This window comes from Nannobrachium achirus, assembly GCF_963921795.1.
Source record: "Nannobrachium achirus genome assembly, chromosome: 11".
NCBI lineage: Eukaryota > Metazoa > Chordata > Actinopteri > Myctophiformes > Myctophidae > Nannobrachium > Nannobrachium achirus.
Genome location: NC_137820.1, coordinates 45,455,312 through 45,482,767, shown reverse-complemented (window position 1 = coordinate 45,482,767; position 27,456 = coordinate 45,455,312). Strand labels below are relative to the sequence as shown.

General features: G+C 41.5%; 1 protein-coding gene across 5 annotated transcripts in view; it reads right to left on the bottom strand.

Annotated features, from left to right (window-relative positions):
- Positions 1-27,456, bottom strand: part of tasor2 (transcription activation suppressor family member 2) — a 54,401-nt gene that overhangs the window by 4,875 nt on the left and 22,070 nt on the right. For 3 of the 5 annotated variants that reach the window (XM_080736434.1, XM_080736436.1, XM_080736435.1), the window contains 15 exons: positions 26,689-26,780; positions 25,015-25,152; positions 22,626-22,759; positions 22,070-22,086; positions 18,223-18,322; positions 16,604-16,698; positions 14,968-15,071; positions 14,646-14,718; positions 13,955-14,026; positions 10,212-13,796; positions 8,569-9,301; positions 7,868-8,438; positions 1,174-4,452; positions 121-246; positions 1-20 (listed from right to left, as the gene is read on the bottom strand). The exon at positions 1-20 is cut by the window's left edge and continues 134 nt beyond it. In XM_080736434.1, coding sequence (XP_080592560.1) covers positions 1-20; positions 121-246; positions 1,174-4,452; positions 7,868-8,438; positions 8,569-9,301; positions 10,212-13,796; positions 13,955-14,026; positions 14,646-14,718; positions 14,968-15,071; positions 16,604-16,698; positions 18,223-18,322; positions 22,070-22,086; positions 22,626-22,759; positions 25,015-25,152; positions 26,689-26,780 — 9,139 coding nt within the window. The remainder of the gene's footprint in view (positions 21-120; positions 247-1,173; positions 4,453-7,867; positions 8,439-8,568; positions 9,302-10,211; positions 13,797-13,954; positions 14,027-14,645; positions 14,719-14,967; positions 15,072-16,603; positions 16,699-18,222; positions 18,323-22,069; positions 22,087-22,625; positions 22,760-25,014; positions 25,153-26,688; positions 26,781-27,456) is intronic. The other 2 variants (XM_080736437.1, XM_080736438.1) reach the window with 2 other exon arrangements.

Sequence of the window (27,456 nt, the reverse complement as noted above, 5' to 3'; positions counted from 1 at the left end):
AACTTGAGCAAATGAGGTACCTGAGAAAACAGGGTAAATGAAAATCAAACAGCATTTACATAGTTAAATAAAATTCTCTCTATACTGCCACATTACTTTTGATAGGAGCCATTGTATTACCTCACAAATGTGCTCTGCAATATCTTCATTCCTGAGGATGATGAGTAGTGGCAATGAAGAACACTCCTCACCCAGGAAGAACTGAAATGGCTCTACCTCAGTGTGGCCATTTGCTTCCAACTGTGCCTTTAGAATGACAGATTCAAAAGAGAAACCTTACAAATCTCACAACGCCACAAGACAACCTCCTTGGAAATTCTGGCATCATATGCCCTAGAAGAAATGTCAGCACGGTATACAAAAAATGTGTTATATACTTAAGATATATTATAGCGCAAAAATAAAACAACTGTTACTTGTGGACTGAGCATTATTCATGTAATATATGATGTATACATTTTATAGCATTGATATGAGACGATATAATGACGGCACCCTCTGAGGTGCAGCATTAAATCCTTTTAAAATGATAGCAGGAGTGCAGGGCATTCATAGTAGATTATGATATACATGGAACCTTTCCACAGCAGCCATTTTGACAGGTAAACACTGCTTACGGTAATAATATCAATTGACCTTTCAATTAAGTGTTTTGGTCTGCCAGCATTAAATTAACTGTACAGGAGCTGTCCATGATGGCACAGTAACACAGTAACACCTACTTTAAACACCGCCACAAATAATGTCATTACCTCAGCCTGCTCGCTTCGTTCCGCGAATTGTTTTATCTCTCCGCATCACAGTCTGGAAATGATTCAGCTGACTCGTATTTCTGAACGTTCGATGTGACGTAGGCGGGGTCATTGCTGATTGGATGTTGTTCCAACGAATCAGAGTAGGGTTAGGTAGCTACGTCATCAGCCAGCCAATACACACTGGTGTATTTGTCCCGCCCCGCACCACAGACCAATCAGAAGCCGCGGTGGCTTGAAAGCCGCGGTGGCTTGAAAGCCTCCTATTTCCCTTTGGAAATAGGAGGCTTTCCATACTGTGATGCGGAGAGACAAAACAAATCGCGGAACGGAGCGAGCAGGTTGGCACCCAGGCTACCTTCACTTTACCTGTCAAAATGGCTGCGGTGATAAGGCTCCATTTGATTAAAAAATACCATACCTTTGTCTCTTTAAAGAAGACGTCATCTGAAGTCACCAATATGTAGAATCTGAACTTGGTTTTACAGGACTGCCTCACAACTGAATTCAGATTAGTTTGCAGGCTGTCATACATTTCTCTCTTCATTTGACCACTCAAGTCAACATGGTTGCTCGACTTTGAATAACTGCTAGGTCGTTTTTGGCCCTCGGTTTTGGATGACAGCTTTTTGCCGGAACAAACATCATTCATCATGGCTTGGTATGACCTGGTACATTCTGATGTCATGTCAGAGACAGAAGATAACTGATGTCCTTTTCCACAAGACAATTTATGAAGATGTAAGGTATTCTCTTTGTCTGTGGTTTTTGCCAGACCTTCCCTCTCTTGCACGTCTACCTTGATCCTTTGACCAGCAAGATGTGGTTGCAAATCCAAGTTGTCCAATGAATCATCCTGATCCTGTAGAGAGGAAAAGCGCACAGTGATAGGAGAGACCTTCTCTGTCCTGTGGGTCTTTGATCTGTCAAAGTTACTGATTTGACTGGAGCCAAGCCCTCTCCTTTTCCTTTTCATGAGCTGGTTCATTTGTTCTGAGAAGATGAGACACTCTTGCTCCATTGAAGATTGGGTGGGGTCAGACTGTTGGCACCTCTCAGAGAGCTGTTCCATTAGAGATGGCTTACTTCCCATTCTACTGGAGTAAAACACTGTGCATTTCATTGAGCTTGTTAAATCATCCACAGTAAAAGATTTGCCATTTTTCTCTGTGCTGTCATAAACTGAAGGCTTTTTCTCAGTTCTTTCAATCATGTCTGCAGACGTTTGTCCCATTTTCAGCGTCATAGAAGGAATCCTCTTGATGTCTGAATGGTCACTTTCTGGGTACTGATATAATGCATCTATAAGGGCAAGTTTTGGTTCATCCAAATTAAATTTCTCAATAACCTCTTCATCATCAGATGCCCATCTTGCCTTTGAACGAGTCTGAGTGTTTGCTTGCTTTATGAGGTCCTCAGGCATTCCGGTGGAACTGCCTGCTTGTATCCCCATGTGAGTTGTAATTGGTGTAGGGTATGTGGCAGCAAGGAATTTAGTTTGGTTGCCTCCGTGGACAGACTCTGATGTATCCATGGGCTCTTCTGAGCAAATGTAAGGTCCGCTGTAATCATTCTTCGATGGTTTCACAGCCATGACTGGGCGCTGGTTGAATAAATGATCATTGTGTTGCAAATCAGCGTTGGTTTTACTTTTATCAACATTTGCATGAAATGCATTGGTTCGACAAGAATGAGAAGAACCACCTTGCTCTGAACAGGTTTGCAGTAAGTCTGCTTCCTTGGAAGTTGCCACACCTTGGTGTGAAATCTGAAACTCACAGGACGTGTCAGTGTGGCTAGATTTAGAGAGCTGTTTGGATAAGGAACTCAGCACTCTCAAAGTTCTGATGTGAAGGTCAGAATGAGCTGAATTATGCAGATTATGACTCATGTCTTCAGACATATGAAGTTCCTGGTCTTCTATAAGAGTTGGTTTTACACCGAGATCTTTGCCTGTGACAATTTTGCAGACTTCGTTATCACCACTACAAGGAGGCATATAGTCATATGGTTTCTCATCCATAGTTGGGGTTGGACATCTGTCATCATATTCACTTTCAATATAGGCAATGCGTTGGTTGGAATACAATGTATTTTCATGGCAATCCATTGTTCTCTCTGTCTGAAACACTTCGTTAGCCACATATTGTGTGACCTGTAGGTCTAACAGCCTGGAGTTCTCTACTTCCAGGAATGGAATTTCTTCTAGACCACACATCCTCTCATCAATCTTTTTCTGCTCTTCAAAAACTTTGTAATTCTGATCTTGAGAATTCTGGCTACTTGTAACACCAACATCTCCCTTTACATCATTTTGTTGAGTTCCTACAAGAATATCCTCAGACTGGGAGATTGTTGTGTCAAACACACCTAAAGGAGGAGTATTCTGTTCACACTCAAAGTCTAGCATATCCTGTATCCAAGTGTCCATTCCAATTAATGGAATTTCTACTTGACATTCCTGCATTTCTGATACAGTGCCTTGAGAAAGCCAGGGTTGCTGCTGGAAAGATAATTGACCTGAATTATCAATGCTTCTCTTTTCAGTTGAATGAACAATCTTTCCCTCTTCTTCATTCTTGTCTTGTGAATATAAGAAATGTTCCAACATATCCTGCTCATCGTTTTCTATTCTTAGTAGTGGGATTACTTCCTGACTAGGCGTCCTTGCCAATCTATCATTTCTATCCAATTCTGCGTTCTTGTCTTGAGAATGCACGGACAATGAGATTGACATATCCTCCATTGAATTGTCTAGTCCAATGAATGGAATTTCTACCCGACCTTCCTGCATTTCTGATACCTTGACTTGAGACTGTTGGGATTGCTGCTGGAAAGATAATTGGTCTGAATGATCAATCTGTCTCTCCTCTTCAACTGAATGGTCAATCTTTCTTTCCTCTCCTACAAGAATATTCTTAGAGTGGGAGATGCCTGCATTTACTTCACCAAAATCAGTAGTGCTCTCATTAAAAACAGAAGACACATTATTCTCAGAAGTTAAGTTCTGTCTTGAATGGCGCTCGCCTATCATTTGTGATGCTACCTCATCTTGAGATTCCACATGACCGGGCTTCTTGTGAGAGTGACTGTCTGGTGCAACATCTTGATGTACTGAAATATTACGGTCCTTCATGGTGGCATTGACCTCCACACGGGTATCGTCTCCTTTGTCCCCATAGCCAATCCAATCACTTTCAGATTCCCTTCCTTTTTTAACCTTATCTTCAACATGACGATCACTCTTCTCCTCTTCAACATTTTCAGCCTGACTTGATGCCAGTGCTTTAGATTCCTCTTCAGCAGATTGTTGTTTAGTCAATGAAAGATTAATATCATTGGCTGTAGCAGTATCATCACTTGTATAATCTTCATCTATATGAAGGTCTGGTGGAGAAAATTCGAGGTCATATCTTTCATATATCCGTTTAATGTGAGTATTCAACTTGGACCCATCAGGCCTCCGACTTTCTGCACAAGCTTCTTTTTCAGATTTTTCATTGCTCGATTTCTGTAAGGCCGTCACGATTCCGTGAGTCCCCGGAATGATCTCTTGCTGAATGCCTACATTTGACGTCTCTTTACAAATTGCACTTTTGAAAGGCATTGCAGTGTGGTCCAGATCGATCCAGACCTTTTGTGATGGAGTTGTGGCCTCACATCCTTGAGAGCTTCTGACATCACCGTACCTGAAAAAAGTCTAGAAGAAAAAAAGAAAAGAAATCAATGAATTCTCAAATGGACATTTAAGCTAAATCCTCAGAAAAATCATCTCTGTTCAATAAATGTATAAATTAAAGCACCTTTTCTTTGCTCTATCTCTGGCCATATCTTGTGAACTTTAAATGCATACAGTACGTTTAAGAATTTTAAAGTTCACAAGTAGTCTGTGCATCCGTCGTGGCGGGTGCGCAAATATGCCCATATAGGCCTACAGTATGTATCATTGTACATTTGCAAAGCATTGTCAATGCAATATCCCTGGAATCCCCTCTCAGGCAACAATTAAAATCAGGCCCGGCGGCACGAGGGTGCGTGAGGGGGTGTCGCGCCCTCAAACTTTTTGTTATTCTCATTCTCATGTTATTATTGTTAAAAAAACACAAAGACTATAGCCCTGAATAACCAGAAGGTCTGTAATTCAGTGTACAAAATGGAACCAAATAGACCTGTGACACACTGGGTTATGGCTGTTCTGGGGGTCTTTGAAAATAAAACATTTGACAATCAACACTAGTGGACTCATGTGTCATAGTAAAATAATGTGCCCTAGCGTAGGCTATACTTATGTCGAGTGACAAACGACAGGTAACAAGCAGTAGTCAATCGCCACGGACACAAAATGAGGACTAATATTATCACAACGAGCTAGCCCTGAATGACCACACAGAGTGTACAAACGGGTCCATTTGGTACCATTTGTATCTCTGAGTTATGGGGGTCCATCCAAATAAACCATTTGAGAACCACTAGTACTAGTTGGACTGTAATTCAGTGTCATACATATTCTGGATAAAACCTGTAGAGACTTGACATTCAGTGATTGGGTATTATGATGAAATTAACATTATAATGGTGTGTAAAACATAAAATCTAAAAATAAGCCACAGACATTCTTGTTGTCAGAGGCTGACGAAGTGGTGGAGGACTTGGTGGTGGAGCAGAGCAGATCTCCCTCCAGACTTACAGCGACAAGACCCTCCAAGACGATGTCAAGCAATAGGAGGAGCAGTGGACAAACCTTTGCACATATTGCTAATAAAAAAAACATTGATTTACACATGCTTTTGAAATGTTCTAAAACCTCCTGATGACATGGTCAATGAAGCAATCAATCCATGATTGAAAAAAAAAGCTTTATTTACATTTCAGGTGATGAGAGCAAAATATTTGAGGACACCTTGTTAGATTTTAAACATATACAATATATACACAGGTCTACTCTCCAATATATCTTTTCAGCTAGATGTTATCAGGTTTGTATTAGACAACTCACCGTCTATGAAGTTATGAAAGAAATTATGCTATAGGCATACTTGCCATTTTTTTAGGCCATAACAAAATGCAGGTAGAATTATTGTGTAGACTAGAGTTGCATTTTACTCAACCCATGGTAGTCATTTGTTGTGCGGTATCTGTCCATCTGAACTGAAGCATGGGACGAATACCTAGAAGAGAAATACACAATATCAAAAAGTTGGTAGTCAAAACTCAACAATTAGTTCCAATAAAATATAATCAAATCGGTGGATGGAAAGCATGGAGGCCTGTGATTGAAAATAACACATTTTGCACTCAAACAGGGTAACAGCTTCAGCAGAAAGTGACATTACCCCTCCATCTCCAAGTGTTTTCAGTGTTTTAGCAAAATGTCACACGGGGGAGGGGTGAATAAATAATAAAATGAATAGGTGTGGCAACGTTGTTATGATAATGTACACAATATGCAATGTGATTTGTTTGCTGAACATTTAGAAACAATGAACGGATGTGGCGACGTTTTTATGTTATAATGAGCACTTCACAAAATAAACTGGCTATGACTATGAGGCTATGACTATGATTATTCAAGCCCAAACTCAGCTATAGACTACGATGCGATAGTTGTATTTATTGTTGATGTGTTCACGGTGTTGTACAATGCAAGCTAATAGCGTTAGCATCGGTTACAATGAAGAACAAGACAATTTGGCAAGATACAAGTTTTGAGGCTGTACATTAATATGAGCTCAGCCTACTTTTGGTTTAGATTGAGCATGCTACGTTTTTATTATGTGAAGAAAGAAAAACACTTCAGTAGACTAGAGAGACTTACTTGTCCATTCCCATCCAGCGTTGCTCCGGGTCTGCAGCCGCCAGCAGGCTGCTCCTACAATGCACGCAACCAGCCAGCCGTTCCGATGGGTGTGCGGCTAGCGGTGAGTCCAGACCGACCACGGAGGTCAGCTGCACCGTTGACGCATTTTACACCGGGTAGACCGACCACGGAGGTCAGCCGCACCGTTGACGCATTTTACATCGGGAAGGGATAGCCTAGTTCAGGAATAGTATAGGGAGTCCGGGAAACGGCGATGAAGTATATTGTGTCGTGGCTATGCACGTTAGAAGTTGGTTGGCAGTGGCACCAGAGCTGAGCTGATGTCTGCAGCAAGTTGGCTAGGCTAGGCTAGCTGTGTTCATGTGCACTGATGGAGCTGCAGCAGCAGTTAGCAATGCATTAGCAACAAGTGGAGTTGTGTTGCGTGTATCAAAACAGCATCCCGGTATCGGCAGTGGAAGCTTGTGATTGGCTGAACCGGAGGTAGGGAGCGCTCCGTTGTGTTCCCCTGGACCGCGCGGAGGTGACGAAATTCGGGGGGCTGAAGATTTACTATTCTGTCCATAACGGCACATAAGTCGGTAACGGCGCTGAGTCGGCTCATGCGACCGTCGCAACGCTCGACTATGCGATGTTTCATAACATATATAATCATAAACATTCTATATTTATAAGGTCAAATATTATACTTAATAATTGGGACTAATTAAGAACCATTATCATAGTTATAATAGGCCTACATTTACAGTAGTTTAGGCATTTAGGTTTGATAAGGTTGTGGGCAGAACAATTTGTCCTTGTTTGTTATTTGACTATTTGTACTTGAATTATAATTAAAGACACTTCATAGTGAATTAGTGATTATAATAAATAGCCTATGTCATGATTGCTTGATCAGATTGTGTTTATAATATAACACTGGCGTGCCTCCGTCATCGCCACCGAAAACAAGCGCACCCCCCTTGTTCCATTGTCGAAACTGGGATGCTGTTTTGATTCACGCAGTTGTGTTATTGGTAACTTAGAACGCGCCGCTCCCCCCACTCCCTCCACAAAATGTCAGACTATTGGCTGCTCAGAGCAGGCTCAGAAACATCCCGGAAACCCGGATGTAAGTCAAAAACAGTGGAGAGAAAGGGAATTGCATGCTGAATATTTTGTTTCAGACGTCAGCATGATTTTAAAGTGTCTGATATAGGGGGAAAAGGTCTAAATATATATGTATATATAGTTTAAAATTTTAGGCTTTATCCTGCATATAATTCCTTTAAAATGTATTTTACAAATAACTACTTACCCGTGTTCTTGCATGGTGAAGATATGAAGCACATGTTCCATGTAGTGCACTTGGTGGCTCAAGTACTTGAGAGGTTTTGACATCTTCCGCTTTTTCACTAGACACATGAGATTCTTTTCTCTGGATTTGTGGATCAAACGTCTGGTCCATTAAACTCTTGTTTCTGACTCTCAGGTCCAACACCGCAACTTCATATGGGGGTGGCGGCTCTTTGGGTAGATCAGAATCATCCTTTTGAGTTATAGTAGGCACTGGAGCAATAGTAGGCACTGGAGCAATAGTAGGCACTGGAGCAATAGTACGCACTGGAGCAATAGTAGGCACTGGAGCAATAGTAGGCACTGGAGCAATAGTAGGCACTGGAGCAAAGGAGCTCTTCGGGGGCTCAGATTGAGCTGGGACTGGTGCCACTTCAAGAAGCATGTGCATATCACCATGATATTGTGAATGTAGAACCTTAGGGTCAATCTGAAAGAATCTCACGGTTGATCGGCTGTAGAAGAGTGATATCCACATGTGGACGATAAGACGCACCTCTTCAAAGGTGTCTGGAACTGTGAAATCCCACGGGCTATCCAAGATGAGAAGAGTACAAAAATGTGTTATTACAATCAGATAATTACTTTATTTGACCAACCAAATGTGAAGTACATGAATACAAATGAGAAATTGTTTAAATTCTAACATTATGAGTGACATACCCATGCAAGGCTCGGATGACAGTTTTGTCCTTTGGGTCAGTGGTAAACTTGCTGTCTAGATTGAAGTCATAGTTTTCTTTCCATGTCCTTGTAACTTGGACCGACCCATTCTTTTCGCCAAAGGATCGAGCTTGTCTGAACTTCTTTGTACACACAGTGTCTTGTAGATGTTCCGGAGGTCCATATTTGCGTCGCCGCTCATCTTCCTCCGAGACAAAGAGATGTTGTGTCTGAGCTTCACTGCAGTACTTATTCTGGTGATGCTGCAGAAGACCTCCAGAACCACGTAAAGGGGACACTTGAAAAGGGATACCTGACAAACCCAACAGTAGAAAGGAAGATGGGGGCAATGAGTAAGCATGCTCTTTAGATACAAAATTAACCACATCCTTGTGTCCCACAACACCTTTTGCTGAAGGCAATTTAGTGGGCAGCATGGACCAAGCAGAAGGCTGTCTTAGCAGAGCATGAAGCACTGATTCTGGCTTGGGATTGGCACCATCTTTGTCACACACATCCAAACTCGAGTCAAGTTTCCTCTCGAGTGTTGGTTCTGGGTGCTGTGGATCATTGTCACTAGCAACACTGAGGGCCATGTCAGCAAGTAAGGTCAAAGCATCTGCAGATGGGCAAGTAGTGCTGACCTTTTCCTTCTGATTCTTCCTGACTGAATTGTTGCTAGAACAAACATTGTAATTGAGATTGCAAGATGATGAATGAAAATGCAACCACCCTGTGAAGACAAAACAGAGAAGAAAAAAAAAGAGATAGAAACAGTAAAAGAAAAGGTAGCACATTTACAGCAATACTCTTAAAAATATACTTACTTATTGATTAATTTACTTCAAATATAAATTAGTCACCCACAACCAAACTTAGCCATAAACGTTTACCACCAAAAAACAGGAAGGTTCTATTATGACTATCACTTTTCAACTAGAAAAGTGTGCTCAGTAGAGCACAATCTCCGCCAGGAGGCATGCTCTAATAATAATAGCCTTTTATTCAGATGTCTTGTCCAAATGTCTCTGTAATCTGCCATGTTTGGTTGTTAATGCATTGAATTATGTTTGTATCGGGGGGGGGGGGGGGGGGATGTCATCACGCATATGCAGGCATCATTAGCGGAATAGATCCACAGGGAACCGGTTCTCAACAAGAACCGGTTCTAGATTCCCATCCCTAATCACCAATCAATCAAAGGTCGTAAACTTGTAATTTGAAATAACTGTGCAAAAGGAAGTTAGGCAATACAAGGTGGGCAGTTTTAGTTCCTAGAATTTGGGTCCTTCTCCTGCTTGCAGCATGCAGAGAGAAAATAGTGCTGTTGCCTTAGTAGTACTAGTACATATTATGCAAGATTAGCGGTGGACAAACACACAGACATACATTGACAACATGAATCCCCTGGCGGAGATTAATGAATTTACATATAATTGGAGAAAATGCTAAGAGAATTGGAAGAGAAAGCTGAAGCAACCTTGCAAGATGGTATACAATTGCAAAGCTGATACAGTGAATGAAAGCTGGGATGGGAGCAGAAAGTCAGAAATCAGTGTAAACCCCTCATGAGAACATTTTATACACCCGAGGCACGGGTAGAATAAATATTGAAATCATTTTAAGTGTGACATGCAACTTACATTTGTTTTTTATCATCTGGGTAGAAAGGTTTTGCTGCTTTTTGAGTGTTTTCACCCTCCTCCTGATGATAGGTGTCGGTTGCCTTTGTATGGTCTGAGCCGTTTTTTCTGAAATGACTTGAGCAGCAACTTGAGCTTGAGCAGCAACTTGGTCGTTTGTGGTTGTGGAGTCTCTTGTTGATTGATCCTGGCATTTGGTATCCTGTACCTCATCTAGCACATCTTTAGGAGTCAACTGGCATTTGGTATCCTGTACCTCATCTAGCACATCTTTAGGAGTCAGACCTAAGGCATGTGCAAAAACTGGATCCAATGTCTTTTTCTCAGTTATTTCTGTGGAATCCAAGACACTGAACATCTCCTGGTCAGAGTCGTCCTTACTCTTCTTGCGCGAAGGTTCATTACCATGTGAACTAGAGGATGATGTTGCATCTGCAGATAAAAGGTGGGAAATTTTCCTCTTTCCCTCTGAAATCACAGTTTTTAATTTACTCAACAAAAAGTCTCTCCTTTTTGCATCCTCTGCTGGTAAGGGAATCCCAATGTCCTTTGGCTGAACAGCAATTAGTGTTCTTGTAAGAGCAACTCTACAATTTGCCTGGGATATAGTTTTCTTTGGAGAATGTTCCTTCATATCTTGCTGGCCAGTCAATATACCACTCCCCAAATCTGGTTGCTTCATCTTTGTCTGTTCCAAATGGCCTTCACTGACATCTATGTTTTTAAGATGGTTGTCTTCATCCATGGCTTTAATTGGATCTGCATTTTGTTTAAGTGTTCCAACCACAGGATCCACCAACATTTCATCAGGCCTTTTCTCACAGATGGTAGCTGTTTGTTTATATCTCAAATACTTTATCTGTTCAGCAATATCAACAGTGCCATGTGGGACAAGAATTCTTCCACACTGTGAGATAACTGGCTTTAAGTCACATCGTTCAGTTTTCTTTCTCAGAGGCCAATCTTCAAGTTCTGTTAAAAGAACCCTGTCCACCCTTTCCATGTCGTCTGGTACTTTGTCCTCGACTTCAACTGCAGCAGACCTCAATGCATGTCTGTGTCTGGACCGTCTTTTACTTCTGCTGCCATCCCTTGGTAGTTTTCTCCAATCGATGTTTGATGGTAGTTTCAGAAGTAGCTTCAGGTGAGGCTGGCCATCTGGGTCACATGTATCACTCAAGGTAATGCCGTTTTCAAGTTGTGACTTGTCTGATGGTATGCTGGATGTCTGAGCTGCAGATCTTGTTGACCGTCTTGTACCACTTTCCCTTCCCCTTCCTCTTCCTCTTCCTCTTCTCCTTGGTAGTTTCCTCAAATCAATTTTGAGGGATAGAGGAGGGCGTTTTGATGGCTGGCCATCTGTGTCACATTTATCACTCAAACTGCTAGTTTCCAGTGGTAATTTGTCTGATGGTATGGAAGAAGTCTGAACTGAGATCTGTCTCAATGACTGACTTTTACCTCTCCTTCTTCCTCTACCCCGTGGTAGTTTCCTCCAATCGATGTTTGAGGGATTATTGATCTCAGGGCAATCTAAGGAGTTCTTGGTTTTGTCAAGCTTGTCATTCATAGTGTCTACACTTGGTATTTGTAGCTTGTCTGTATTTAAACTGGAGTGCTGAAGCTCATGTTTTGTTGGTGTCATACTTGGATTGTCATCTATGACTCTTGTAGCTCTTTCTGCAGAAACAACAACAATCAATTCTGTTGACAGGTCACTTGATGTAGGCGAGATAAGATTTTTCACCTCAGCAATACTAGTTTTGGTCGGCACTTCCGTGACAGATTTCCCATTGTCGCTGAGGGAAACTTCAGACTCCACATTCTCCATCACCTCATTTTGAGGCTTAATGGCAGAGTCTGCGATTTGACTGTCCAACAATGTCTCAGCATGTGCAGAGACAGATTTCCCAGTGTCACTGAGGGAAACTCTAGACTCCACATTCTCCATCACCTCATCTTGAGGCTTAATGGCAGAGTCTGTCGTTTGACTGTCCGTCAATGTCTCAGCATGCGCAGAAACAGATTTTCCAGGGTCACTAAGGGAAACTCTAGACTCCACATTCTCCATCATCTCACTTTGAGGCTTAATGGCAGAGTCTGCGATTTGACTGTCCGTCAATGTCTCAGCATGCGCAGAAACAGATTTTCCAGTGTCACCAAGGGAAACTCTAGACTCCACATTCTCCATCATCTCACTTTGAGGCTTAATGGCAGATTCTGCGATTTGACTGTCCAACAATGTCTCAGCATGTGCAGAGACAGATTTTTCAGTGTCGCCAAGGGAAACTCTTGGCTCCACGCTCTCCATCAACTCACTTTGAGGCTTAATGGCAGAGTCTGACGTTTGACCGTCCGTAAATGTCTCAGCATGTGCAGAGACAGATTTTCCAGTGTCGCCGAGGGAAACTCTTGGCTCCACGCTCTCCATCTCCTCATCTTGAGGCTTAAGGGCAGAGTCTGACGTTTGACTGTCCAACAATGTCTCGGCATGTGCATAGCCAGGTTTTCCAGTGTCAGAGAGGGAAACTCTAGACTCCACATTCTCCATCACCTCATCGTGAGGCTTAATGGCAGAGTCTGACGTTTGACTGTCCAACAATGTATCAGCATGCGCAGAGACAGATTTTCCAGTGTCGCCGAGGGAAACTCTTGGCTCCACGCTCTCCATCTCCTCATCTTGAGGCTTAAGGGCAGAGTCTGACGTTTGACTGTCCAACAATGTCTCGGCATGTGCATAGCCAGGTTTTCCAGTGTCGGAGAGGGAAACTCTAGACTCCACATTCTCCATCACCTCATCGTGAGGCTTAATGGCAGAGTCTGACGTTTGACTGTCCAACAATGTCTCAGCATGCGCAGAGACAGATTTTCCAGTGTGGGAAACTCTTGACTCCACACTCTCTTCCACCTCATCTTGAGGCTTAATGGCAGAGTCTGACGTTTGACTGTCCGTCAATGTCTCAGCATGTGCAGAGACAGATTTTTCAGTGTCGCCGAGGGAAATTCTTGGCTCCACGCTCTCCATCAACTCACTTTGAGGCATAATGGCAGGGTCTGCTATGTGACTTGTTTCCATAAATGTCTCAGCATGTGCAAGGGAATCCTGGCCTTCTAAATGATCCTCAGGGCAAATACTATTAGAAGTGTTTGCCATCTCATCAGGTGATGATAAATAGATATAGACCTCATCATCAAGGTCCTGCCGTTGTTCTTCTTGCCCCGCCGCCAAGAGCTCTGTGGCCCTCGACACTGGCAGCTGGAAAGAGGTGACATTGCTCAGATATGACCCCAAGGTTTTCCATGACCTTTTAGTCCACTTGGGGGCTGAATAGAGATATTTGAAGGCATCAGGCACATCATACTGATCTGGAAAGATGCTGGATTCCCTGTAAGAACTTGTTAAACCAGGATTTATTAGTGTTGCATAACTCTGGATATGCTGCTCCAATAATCCACAGAGTTCTCCACTTTCACAGTCTCTGTCAGTAGAACATTTCTCCATTTCACTTTCTGCATAATTCAGTGCTGGCAGAACCTGAAGAATTTCAGTTGAAATGGTGGGCCCACTCGTTCCAACCTTGGTGTCTGAAAAAAAAGAAAAAAGAAAAAAAGAGTTGTTTCATTTATTAAATGTGCATATTTCATAAACAGAAAAGGCACATAAACAGGGACATTGCAAATGCATTTTAATTGGGAAAGACATTTATCTAAAGAAATTCCAAGATATAAAATGCAGTCATTACCTCTTTGTATTGCCCGTGACTCTGGATATACAAAAATGCCTTGTACTACCCCATTTGTACTGGAGCCAGCATCTGGAAAATACAATTCCAGTTACAATACTATTTTTTTTTTAAGATTTGTTTTTGGGCTTTTTGCCTTCATTGGATAGGACAGTAGACTGACAGGAAATGGGGGAGAGACAGGGAGTGACACGCGGCAAAGGTCGCTCGGATCGGGAATCGAACCGGCGACGCCGACAGGCATTGATGCCGAAATGGCAATGCCTATATGGTATGCGCCTGGTCCACTAGGCCACCAGGCGCCCCCCAGTTACAATACTATTAAGCAGTAAGTGAACAATGACTAAATGATTAACCATATGAACACTAGCATCCATATTCTATGGTCTACAGATCTACAAGCTCAGAGAGCTATTATTAGCAAACAGCTTTGGTGCAGATGGAAGAAAGCAGTCCAAGTACAAGTCAGGTCAGGTTTATTAAGTACAGAGGGTGGTGTAGTTGTATCCCAAAGCAAGAACAGACTAGTCACTAGATATTACACAATGCCAGGATTACATTAGGTTTGATTGACTGTTTAACTGTTATACAACAACTAGCCATGTGGCTAGTTTTCTATAAGGTACATTCTAACCTTGTCGGTTAACAGTTAATGAAAAAAGGTTTCACCCCAGATTATATAATTTCTTACCGTCATACGTTAGGAAATGGGAAGAATGTAACAACATAAGAAAACCGCCATCTTTCAGCTTGATAGTGAGAGCCTGTGCAAAAGAAATGTTCTGTTAATTAAATTATGATCAGGTCTATTCAAAAGATATGTACTTGGAGTTTGTCTCTAAAACACAATACAAATACTAAAGAGAATCAAACACCTCCAAAGTATTGCAGCAGTAAACAAAGTGGTTAGACATCTTTTATCATGGACTGTCTATTTAACAATAAACATTTGACATTTAATAAGATGCCTAACGAATACAAAATGTTCAACAGCTGAAATAACAGAAACTGACCAGGTCTTTTTCCTTCAGCTCCTGGGTAAGGAGAATGAGAGATTTGTCCTTCGACTTAGAGGGAACCAATTCATATAGACTGCAGTACATGCCATCCAGAGAGACTGAAAGACAGCATAAATTAAACATGTCTATTAAATACAAGATAAACATTAAAGGTGCTGCAAGTTATTTTTTGGTCAAAACAAAAGGTTTCTTGTTATGAAGTTAAAACCTGTAAAAGAGCTCTCCCCGCCTCTCCAGCGCTTTAACTTATTCTCTGCCAATCACAACTTTCAAGTCTTTTTTTAGAAGGCCCACACCGCCAATAACGTTTTCACAGATTAGATTCTTTTATTTTTGGGGGGCGAAGAGCTCCATCTAGTGTAAAACCATCACAGTCACACAGGAACCACCAGATCACCCGCAAAACACAGGCTCCGTCCTCCGTCCACAGAAAACCTCTGTGTCTGTGTTGATCGGGGAATCGATCATACTGGAGATAAATATTCTGTGACTACTTGAAAACGTAACACTTGGGCTGCCATAGTTTTGGCATAACTAATGTAGATTAACTGCCGTTTATCTTTCCTATTGTTTTGACCAGATTTTCGGTGGACCAGATTTCACCAGCGGCCACCGCAGTACCCGTTTACCTGGTTACCATGGTAACCAGCTAACACGTCCCTGGACGTGATGACGGGGCCGTGGCGCTCCACCGTGGTAATTCTTATCACATTAATGGACGTTTTTGACATCCCAAGTGTTAAGGAAAAACGGGGGCGGTGGGTCACCATTTTCATCTAATCCGGATATTTAAAGGATTCCAATTTCTCATTTTCATATTTATTTATCCTGTACGAGTTCTGTCTCCTGATAGGATGACATTGTTATCCGATCCGTCTCCTGATAGGATGAAATTGGTTTCTGACGTGAAAATGTATTTTCTCTTTGCTAAAGAGCTGGAGAGACTCACCATTAGAATATAGTTATTATTTTGACAAACATTTTGATATAGTGCATAGAACTGCTCTCAATTACAACAGGTATAGCTCATGTACCAATGATTAAACCTTTTTTAAATAGTCATCAAAAAGTTGTGTATGCATTGTTTAAAGTTATACCATGTAACTTTTTTTATAAAACAAATCTTAAAATTGTCCCAACTCTTAAATCGCTAAAGTTTTAGAACACCCACTCCGTTATTCTCAGCTTCTGAAGCCTTCTCTTTATATATTTTCTTCTAGCAGTGACAGGGGCGGGATTTCCCGGCAAAATGACGTCATCATACACTACCGGCCAATCACAGCGAGGGTTATACACTGCCGGCCAATCACATCACAAGTGGGGTCGCAAGCTATCGCAATAGGGCGGCCATATTTGTAGGCGCCCGTGTGTCTCTATCTATACTCGGGTGAAACACTCCGTTTCTCCGGAATGCCTGAACGCACAGGAACCAGGGACCCCTCCAAAGATAGATCTCGGTGAGGTGGAGGCAGACGCGGGGGTGACGCGGGGGTGTGAGGCCCGGTCCGCGGCGAAAAACGGCCGAAAGACGCGGACGCTACTGACCACTAGTTGAGCAACTTACACAGTATAGCTTTAAATAAATGGACCATGCCCTTCTGGGTATTTTGTTTTCTTTTTAAGAACATACCTTCACCAGAGAAACAAGTTTCAAAGATGGCCTTTGGCACCAACTGTCTCAGGTGCAACATAGAGATGGCTTGATCAACTTTTAATATTGCAGGTCTGAAATGGCAAAAGAAATAATAAATACAACTTAAGTAGGAGATCATACAAATTCAGTTAGAATAATGGGTATCACTGTCCGTGATGTCCATGTTTTTTATGCATTATACCAATGGTTCTCAACCTTTTGAGAGAGCGTGAGAGAGAGAGAGAGAGAGAGAGAGAGAAGCACACTCTGAGAGAGAGAGAGGTTTTCTCTTTACAAACGGTGCGTCTAAACCGAAAGTGAAACATTTACAAAGAGCAGGGAGAAAATAGAGAGAGAGAGAGAGCAAGAGAGACCGCAACATTGAGAGAAAGAGAGAGAGAGAGAGAGAGAGAGAGAGGAGGGGGGGAGGGGGAGAGAGAGAGAGAGGGAGTAGAGAGAGAGAGAAAGCGAGACAGACAGAGAGCCCACGCATGCTGTGTTTGTGCACTGCTATAGAAACAAGTACAGTACTGTACTGTAAGGTACAGTAGTACAGTAAGGTACAGTACACTATACTACAGTACAGTAAGGTGCAGTACTCTACAGTAAGGTCCAGTACACTATACTACAGTAAAGTAAGGCACGGTACAGTACAGTACAGTACAGTACAGTACAGTACAGTACAGTAAGGACGCGGGCGTGGACTCTAGTTGTGAAAAAAGCCGATCTTGCGAGGCGTTGTGAGCCTGCAGATCGGCTATTTTCACAATTTCTGCCTCTAATATTTGACAATTTGGCCATTACAGTACACTACAGTACAGTAAGATCCAGTACACTATACTACAGTAAAGTAAGGTACGGTACAGTTCAGTACAGTACAGTACAGTACAGTACAGTACAGTACAGTAAGGACGCGGGCGTGGACTCTAGTTGTGAAAAAAGCCGATCTTGCGAGGCCTTGTGAGCCTGCAGATCGGCTATTTTCACAATTTCTGCCTCTAATATTTGACAATTTGGCCAATGTTTAATTTGTCATTTTAGAGGTATTAAAAAGTCCTCAAATTGTCATTTTAGAAATGTGCAGATACCCATATACTGTACACTTAAACTTTATGCTGGTTTGTTTACTGTTGAGGGCCCCACAAAATAATTAACTCCCGACCCACAGGTTGAGAACCACTGCATTATACACTTGTATTCGTACATGTACACAATTGTACAATGTATCATAATAAATATAAAAAAAATAAAAAAAAAAGATAAAACATTAGAAAACACAATGAGGTCAAGTATCAATATGTCATAGTTGCTGGGCACTCACATTTTCTGCAATGATATCGTGGATTATAGTACTCCTACTTGTACGTTGCCCTGGTCCACATTAAACTTTTTTTTTTTTTTTTTTTTTTTTAAGATTTGTTTTTGGGCTTTTATGCCTTTATTTGACAGGATAGTAGGCTGACAGGAAATGGGGAGAGAGATGGGGAATGACATGTGGCAAAAGTCGTCCGGATCGGGAATCGAACCGGCGACGCCAGCAGGCATCATAGCCTAGTATATGGTACGCGCCTTGACCACCAGGCCAGCAGGCGCCCCCTGGTCCACATTAAACTTACAGTTGTGCTGGGATTAAGGCCCCGTTTTTGGATTTGAGTCCAACACGGTAGAGCTGGGAATCAAGCTGAAGTTGACCGCTCCAAGGGAAATAATGGAAAACTGGAAATACAATATCACAAGTTATAAATAAGTTAATGAATTACTGTAGAAATGGTCGCAAAGTTTTAAAATTTGACAAGTTATTCTTGATTAGGAATTGGAAACCTTTGTTACAAGTACTCTCTCATTAATTGTTTTCTGTTTTGTTTTACACACTTCCAATTTCCCAGAATTGCATCTTTCTAGTTGATGATTACTATCCGTCAGGTGCATGTATGTGTGTGTGTGTGTGTGTGTGTGTGTGTGTGTGTGTGTGTGTGTGTGTGTGTGTGTGTGTGTGTGTGTGTGTGTGAGAGAGAGAATAGGTCTACTGTAGGAGGAGTAGGGTTGAGTACCGAAGTCGGTGTTTTTAATGGTACCGACCGCATCACGTGGGTGCTACTGAGTATCGGTTCACTTAAAAAGAACTGTACCTCGTTTCGCTACTCTTGAACACACCCCTAGCCAGCTTCATCCCTAACAGTTAGGCTACTGAAATTGTAATGACCGTGTTAGTATACTACTGTGAAAATAGCTGATTTGTATGGCACATGTAACGTACAAAAAGGTGAAAGGTACTCATCTCTAAGGAGGAAATGAGTTTCAGTATGTACCGTATGTACTACTGGCTGCCAATGTATCACTGTTTCTGCATTTTATTTAAATGGTTGATTCTGGACTTATTTCGATTCAAGAATACAATCTCAGGCCCAAATTATTGTCTCCACCAGCCGAAGGCAGGGGGAGAATATGTTTTCGCCCCTGTCCGTCCGTGTGCGCGTCCGTCTGTCTGTTCTCCGAGTTTGTTAACAGCTAATCTCCGGCGCCGTTGGCCCGGTCGCTGCCAAAATGAGCACACACACTCCCTGGATGCCAATTCAGAACCTCTGCCCCACATTTTTCACATTGCCCTGTTCTAGTGCCACCATGAGGCCGATGTTTGCAAAACAAATTTCTGTACACTACTCCAGCAAATCGGTAGACAGTATCTCTACAGTCATGTGATCGACACGGATCTGTCTGATTGTCCATATTCCATCCTGATTGGCTGATATTGGCTTTCAAAGTTTGTAAGATTGGTCCATTTTGGACAAAATACCTCAAATCACAAGCGCAGAGTGCAATTAACGCGCACACACGTTCCCACTAGGCAGAGGAAGAAATGCCACTTCAAATTTTTGAAATCAGCCTCATGGTGGCGCTATAACAGGCCAATTCAAGGTTTTACCTATAACTCCACCGATCAGTTTCAAACTTTGTAAGCGCACTCCCTATAGGCCAAGGAAAAACTCTTTCCTTGCATTTTATAGCGCCACCAGGAGGCCGACTTCAGATTTTACCCAAAATTAACACAAATCAGTAGACAGTATCTCTACACTGTAGAGTCTACAGTCATATGATCAAGACGGATCTGTCCCATATTAAATATTCCATCCTGATTGACTAAGATTGGCCTCCAAACTTTGCAGGATTGATCCGTTTCGAACAAAATGCCTCAAATCAAACACAGCGTGCAATTGTAATGAAATTGTGCACGCACATTCGCAAAAGGCCAAGGAAGAAATTACACTACACTTCAAATCAGCCTCATGGTGGCGCCATGAAAGGTCTAAGATGGGCTCGCTAAGAATGTTTATAGTATTAAGAATTGATAGTGTTATAAGTGTTAAAGGTATTCAAGTATTAGTAGTGTTAAAGGCTGTTTAAGTATTTAAAGGTGTTAAAGGTTTTGAAGGTGTTCAAGGTAGAGCTTTAAATCGGGCCTAAATATCTGAGCCCGGCCCAACCCAGCCCAGCAGAAAGTCAGCCCGGGACCGACCCAAAGCCCGATACATAATTGACAATTGGAGACCGACACAGCCCACAGCCCGACATTTTAAACAAGCTTAATTGCTGTAGCGGCCTTTTAAAAAATAAAAAAAGGATTCATGCTAGCGTGACCAAACGTTAGCATGCTATAAGCAGACAAGCTATTAAGAAATGCTGCAGGCCATGTGACAGGATTTTCTAGAATCAGAAAATGGGGTTTTTCTGCAAGCTTTTGAATGCGAGCCAATGCAGATCCAGATCTTGTTTCTGGCACGGGAAGCACTTTATTTTTGGCACTTCTGCACTTTTTTACACATTTTACAAATATGATGGTTAAATTGGACGCCATCATTGGCTGCATTCAACTTATTGGCGTGCGTGCATTGTGCATATGAGATTGTTAGCGTGATGTAGTAAAATTCCAACCGCGACATAATCTGTCGCTCCCTCCAGCCATTACGTGCTGCATTTTTACATGCATTGTCTATGGGGGCTAACATGGCCGTTCTAAACAATTCGCAGTGCACGCGATCCTAAACAGGAAACAGATGCGAGCTAGTGATGGGCAATCACGTTCATTTCAGTGAACGGATCATTTCGTTCACGTTCACGGTAATGATCCGTTCAAAAGATTCGTTCAAATGATTCGTTCATAGCGCGATCGTCCCGTGAAAAACACAATCGCGGGAGCGTTTTTATTACGTCGCGAGTACAGCCCGCCGTCGCGTCCTGTCTGCCGGCCGGGGCTATTAGGGGGAGGGGCGGGGGTGTGAACGAAAGTGTGAACGACCCATTTCAGGGATTTGAACGAATCGTTCACGAGTCATGCTAATGTTTCGAATCTTATGAACGAATCACTCATGAACGACACATCACTAATGCGAGCGAATCGTCCGCTAAGCCTGACGGGTAATGTAGTGTTTTTGCTCACCTGGCGCAAAAAAAAAACGTATTTATTATTATTTTACCTGGTAAACATGCAAGCATTGCCAGCCAGACTTAAGACATCTGGGGACGTCTATAGGCAGGCTAAGTGTTAATTAATAATTCTGGAAACTCAGGACTGGCAGTCAGAGACATCAGGAAAAACTCTGGAAAGGTGTTAAAGGTGAAAGGTTTTTAAAAGTGTTCACGTATTAGTAGTGTTAAAGGTTTAAAAGTATTAGTAGTGTTAAGGTATTAGTAGTTTTAAAGGTTTTAAAGGTGTTAAAGTTGTTAAGGTTTTAAATGTGTTAAAGGTTTTAAATGTGTTAAAGTTGAAAGGGTAAAACAGGTGGTCGCAGTTAACTATGAAAACCGGCACATCAATCCCTAATTACAATTAATTGTATCCATTTCATAAAGGATTTTACTTGATTATTAAAAAAATGTTGCTTGATAACTGGTCCTTTTAGGTTGTTTTTCAATGTCCGCGGAACATTAGGCCTAACTATCAAGCCGCGGAATCAAGAATTTGTAATACATTTTATCTGCAGATTCCTGGGGGGACTAATTGGAGTATAGGGTGGGATGGTGTTTGGAGGTATTTGATGTTGGAGGTGGCAGTTTGGGGGTGGGGTTAAGGGAGTGGAGTATGGAGTTGACGGATTAGGGTCTGGTAGTGGGGTGGGGTTTGGGAGGTACGGGGTGGAATTTGGGGGTTATGGGAATTGGGTGGCACAGCATACAGCGGGGAATTATGTTGGTGGTTGGGGGTTATGGTGGCAGGGGGGTTTGAGTGAAGGGGGTGGAGGTAATGAGAGTGTATATATACCTACAATGTATATCTATAGATGCATACAGTATATACTGTTTGTGTGTGTGTGTGTGTGTGTGTGTGTGTGTGTGTGTGTGTGTGTGTGTGTGTGCGCGTGCGCGTGCGTATAGTGTGTGTGTGTGTGTGTGTGTGTGTGTGTGTGTGTGTATATTGAGATATCTAAAAAATATCTATTTGCAGAGAAAAGAGAATTGACCACTTACTTTTTTTTCCCTCCTTGCTGAAAAAGATAAGGAGAGGAAAACAGTCTTACAATCATACTGTATTTCCCAATTATGTTTTCTCATTCTCAAGATTTGGTGTGAAACATTTACTTAAAGGGGCACTCCACCACTTTTCAACCTATGTTCATATAATTGGTCCTCACTCAAAAATAGCTTATTTTTTTTTTTCTCAAAGGAGGGATGTGGGCAGGTCAGAAACCCATCGTCTTGTGACATCATCGATTGTCAATCCATCTTATAGAAACGGCAGGCTTTCTATTCCTGAAAAGTTGCAATTTTAAAGTGGAAGCCATTGTTCCCGCGATAATAAAAATCTAAATATTTTTTTCAAAAATATTGATTAAATCTTTTTTTTGGAAAATGATGATGTCACAAGACTATGGATTCTGAACTTCCCACAGCTCTCCTAGGAGACTTGGACCGAGTAGAAAAAAATTGTGATATTTTATCATGAACATTAGTGAGGACCTATTATATGAAGACAGGTTGAAAAGTGGTGAACTACTCCTTTAAGTGTTTATAGTTGTATAGTTACCTTTTCTCCGGGGATTCAGGCAGCAATAGCTTGTGCTCCATATATGAAAATGATACAATGGCAAGGGGACAGACGTGGCTGGGAGACTGGGCCGCTTCATTACGTCCATCATGTAGCCGCTCATACATGTAATACTGTAAAACCAATACAACCATCTGAACATTGATACAGCTGACATTGATGGCATATTACATAGATTCAAGCAGCAAATATGGTAACTATTTCACATAGTTACCATAACAACAGGGATGCATCCCACTTCATAGAACAACTTCAACAAGTATGTGCATTTGCATCTTTTAATACTAGTGCTACTTTTATCATGGCGAGTCAAATATCTTATTAGACATTATGCACATGCTGGGTTAGCCGGGGATCCAGTCACCAAAATGGGAGAGGACCTGTGATGTTCTGCCACACTTTTTATTTCTGTTTTATCCATTAGTTTGGTCATAGATGAAAAGTGGAAAAAAAAGTGATGACTCATCACTTTTCACAGTTTTCGGGGGCCAATATTTTGCCCAAGGAATGTTTTTCATGCAAAACAAATGCTTGCAATGGATTCAGAATGATGAAGAACCCCAAATTTGACCCCTCACATGCTACTTAAAGCAGATGTATTTTTATTTTTGGAGCTGTGTGAAGCACAGGCTCCCTATACGTGGCTGTGTGGGTCTGTGTGTCTGTCTGTCTGTCTGTGTGTCTGTGTCTGTGTGTATGTAGCCTGAACTTCCTAAACTTCGGCACGCTACTAGTCCCACAGTTTTGCCACCACACACTCGCGCCATATGTCAAATCGACCGGCTTACTCGGGAATCGTGGGCTAGTAACTTGCTAAGAGAAAGGTTCAATAGTTTAATTGATATTAATTTATTAGTGAATTAATTTTCCCCATTGACTTATAATGGGAATCGCAAAAACTCACATTCAATTATTTGTCTCTCGCAAACCATAGGGGCTAGAGTTTCAAGACTTGGAGAGGAGGTTCATAATGATTTCAAGGATTAAATAAAAAATAATTGTGTCATTTGGCCGCATGGTGGCGCCATAACACCCCACTTTACGTTTTGGCCTGTAACTCTTGAACCGTAGGTCGGAAAATTAAAAATATTTTTTCCCTGGATTCCTTGGGTCATGACGCATCTCCCCATATAGGCCACGCCCATTTGCGCCATGATAGATTTTCCGCCATCTTGAATTTTCTCCAAAACACACTTTTTGCTCCTTTTCCTACATATTTTCTTCAAATGTCACAAAAATCGGTACACATGATCCACACACACACACACACACACACACACACACACACACACACACACACACACACACACACACACACACACACACACACACACACACACACACACACACACACACACACACACACACACACACACAGCTCCACTTCACACGGGTGTGATTTTAATATTTCTAGTGAAGTCGATGGGACAGTGAATATACAAATGGCCATAACTTTTTTTCACGATTTTTCCGGCAGAGCAGGCCTCTGATTCTGTGGACCTTAATGACCAAACTAATAGATAAAACAGAAATAAAAAGTGCGGCAGAACATCACAGGTTCAACTCTATTCCTTGAGCTTTTGGGCATGTGGATCCCCGACTAATAGGCCTGGATAAACAGCATGCTATAAACCTTGTTAACACTGTGTACAATGTAGTTTAATAACCAAAACAAAAAAAGTGCTCCTCCGAGCATAGGTCTCTGCCAGGTCAGGTAATTTATTGTGGCCCTGGTGGCGCTATAAAAAGCCAATGTGAAAAGGGTGACATTTAATACTAGGCCTAGTGGGAATGTGCGTGCAAACTTTAGATGGCAATCTTAGACAATCAGGATGGGATGTGAAAAATCGGACAGATCTGTCTTGATCACATGACAATAGAGATATTGTATACTTTTGCGGGATGTTTGGACAAAATCAGTCAGCCTCCTGTGGGGCTATAAAAGGCAGATGTGAAAAATGCAGGGCAGAGGTTTTTCTCTGGCCTCTAGGGAGTGTGCATGTAAAGAGGCATTTAGTTCAAAACGGACGATACATGCAAACTTTGGAAGCCGATGTTAGCCAATCAGGATGGAATATGAAAGATCAGACAATCCGTCGTGATCACATGACTATAGAGATACTGAGTACTGATTTGCGTGATGTTTGGACAAAATCTGTAGGAGTTATTTCTGCCAAATCTTTGCAAAAATCTGCCTGCTTGTGGTGCAATAACAGGCTGATCTGAAATATTCAGGGCAGAGGTTCTGCTCTGGCATCCAGTGAGTCCGCACAGTTTCGCTGCAATCGGTGCCAGAGATTAGCTGCTCGCGGACAGACAGGGTGCAAAACGTGGTCCAACATTACAAAGGCAACTGAGTCTGTCTCACCTGGGTCCTCTCAAAGGCAAGGAAGGAGCTGGTGTTAGCGGACACATTAGACAACTTCTCTGACACATGGCAGTCAAATCCCACAGAAGGTGCAGTGTAATTCTGTGTGTAGTTTTCAGGCACTTTTTTTACTCTGCCCTGTAGTTAAATAAAAAAGTTAGATTACTGCACATCAATATTTATTCAATAGTGTTAATAAATATATGCACGATTAATCGGTTATCATATCGATATCTGCAATATCAGTCTTAAAAATGCAATATCGGTATCAAACATATCATTTTTATTTATTGTGACAGAAATATGTGAAAAGGTTGTTCACTTCTAGCAGAAAGTGACATTATTATTATAAGCATTATTTTTTGCACCTAGAGGTATTTTTGTGTGCTGAATTCAAATACGTACGGGTCCAAGCACTTTTCATGGGATCTGGTCGTAATTGAGAATTTAAGATGGCCGCCAAAGTCATTGGTTAAATTACGTTTTGTATTACAATCTCATGACTTTTGAATGTGAAACAAGTTTGTTTTGATGAAATCCTAAATTGGAATGCAACAATGCAAAGTTTTTGTAGATTTATTCTGCAGATTACTGTTTTTATGGTCAATTTGATTTAAACCAGTTTGTTGGGTAATTTCCGTTACTTCCATGAGACCTTTGAGATGACTTTTGTGTAATTATTTTATTTGTACTGGCATTAACTTGAGCAAAGCTTGCATTAGAGCCTAATAATAAAGGTTCTATGACAATGTTGAAAAATTGACCGTTCAGAGCTGATAAATTGGCAGCCATCTTGGATCAGGTTAAATCATTCAAACATCAATTATGGATTTCTCAACCCAAAAAGTCACAGAAAGGTTATACTCATCACTGTAGGCCAAACCATTGAAAAGCTTTTCATCATTGCTGATGGCAGCCATTTTGGATTTTGGGCTTTCACGAATTTTGCTGCCATTTTTGCAAAGGGGCATGAGAGCTCAATTTGTTATTTAACCTTCATAGATGACAAATCCACTGAAAAACGGGCCGTCGTTCTCTACGGTCACGGAAATTACCCAACTAATACGGACGATCAAATTGACCGTAATCTGCTAAATAAATCTACAGAAACTTATATTTTCAAAGTATTGCTGTATTTAATTTAGGATTTCATCAAAACAAACTTGTTTCACATTCAAACATCATGAGGTATCAAAGATTCTAATAACCTAATTGAACCAAAAATGTTGGTGGCCATTTTATGACCAGATCCCATGGGAAAAGTGCTTGGATCTGTACATTTTTTAATTCAGCGCACAAAAACACCCCTGGGTGCAGATTTCCACGCTTTCTGCCAGAAGTGAACAACTGAGCCTATTTTTTTACATATTTCCCTCACTATTATATTTGAATGTGAAACTGAAAAAGCCTTTTGTGATGATTCAATCAGTGTTTTCCGGAGACACTTTCAAAAAGGGTCAACAAGTTTAAGCTACATTTTAGTTGTTGGAACCAATATCAGTAGGCCTAGAATTCACTGTTTCCCGTCTATCTGCATTTGCACCCAGAATGCCAGTTACTGTATAACAGGGGTAAAGTATAGCTTACTGGAAACATGTATTGCAATATTGGTATTGGTCAATTTGAGCATGCAATACATTTCACAGTGTGACTCATTTCTCTATTTTTAAATACCTTGATCAGCTTGAAGATGACAATGTAGCCAGATTTCCCATGGGACCACAGGTTTTCGTCCAGGCAGTCAGCATACTTGGATACATAAACCCCTGATTAAACAGACATGATTCTCAGTTATGTGCTTACACAATCAAATAGTTAACAGCTCTCTCCTATCAGGCAATATTCCAAAGGCCTCTAAAACTGCACTTATTAAACCTCCATTAAACAAGTCTAAGCATCTACCAGCTCTGCAAGTTACACCCAACAGGGCCAACTATTTTGAACAGACTGACATTGCAATCCTGTTGTTGTTGTTGTTGTTGTTCAGTTCAGTTTTTATTTTGATACAGCGCCAACTCACTCCAGGGAGTCTCTGTACACTTAATACACAATAAGCAAAGAAGACACAATGTATGTGTATGTGTGCACACATGTGAATAAGCAAAGACACAATGTATGTGTGCACACATGTGATCAGACGAGTAAGATCACAGTAAGGCAAGAAAAATAAAAAAAAGGGAAAAGATTGTTATTGCCAGAATTGGAAAGGTAACGTGTTGGGAAGTTAGTTAGGGCTGTTTAAAGCCCAGCCAACGGGGCTTTTAAGCCGTGACATCATTTTGTAGGCAGAGGAAAACTCTGCCCCCAGAGCATTTTCTGTCCCTCGCTATTTCAACAGATCCGAGACAAAAATAACGATTAAAGTATAATTCTAACACTTTCCTTTCAACAACAAAGAGAAGAAAAATGTGTAAATAGTAAAAATAGTAAAAAGATTCACGG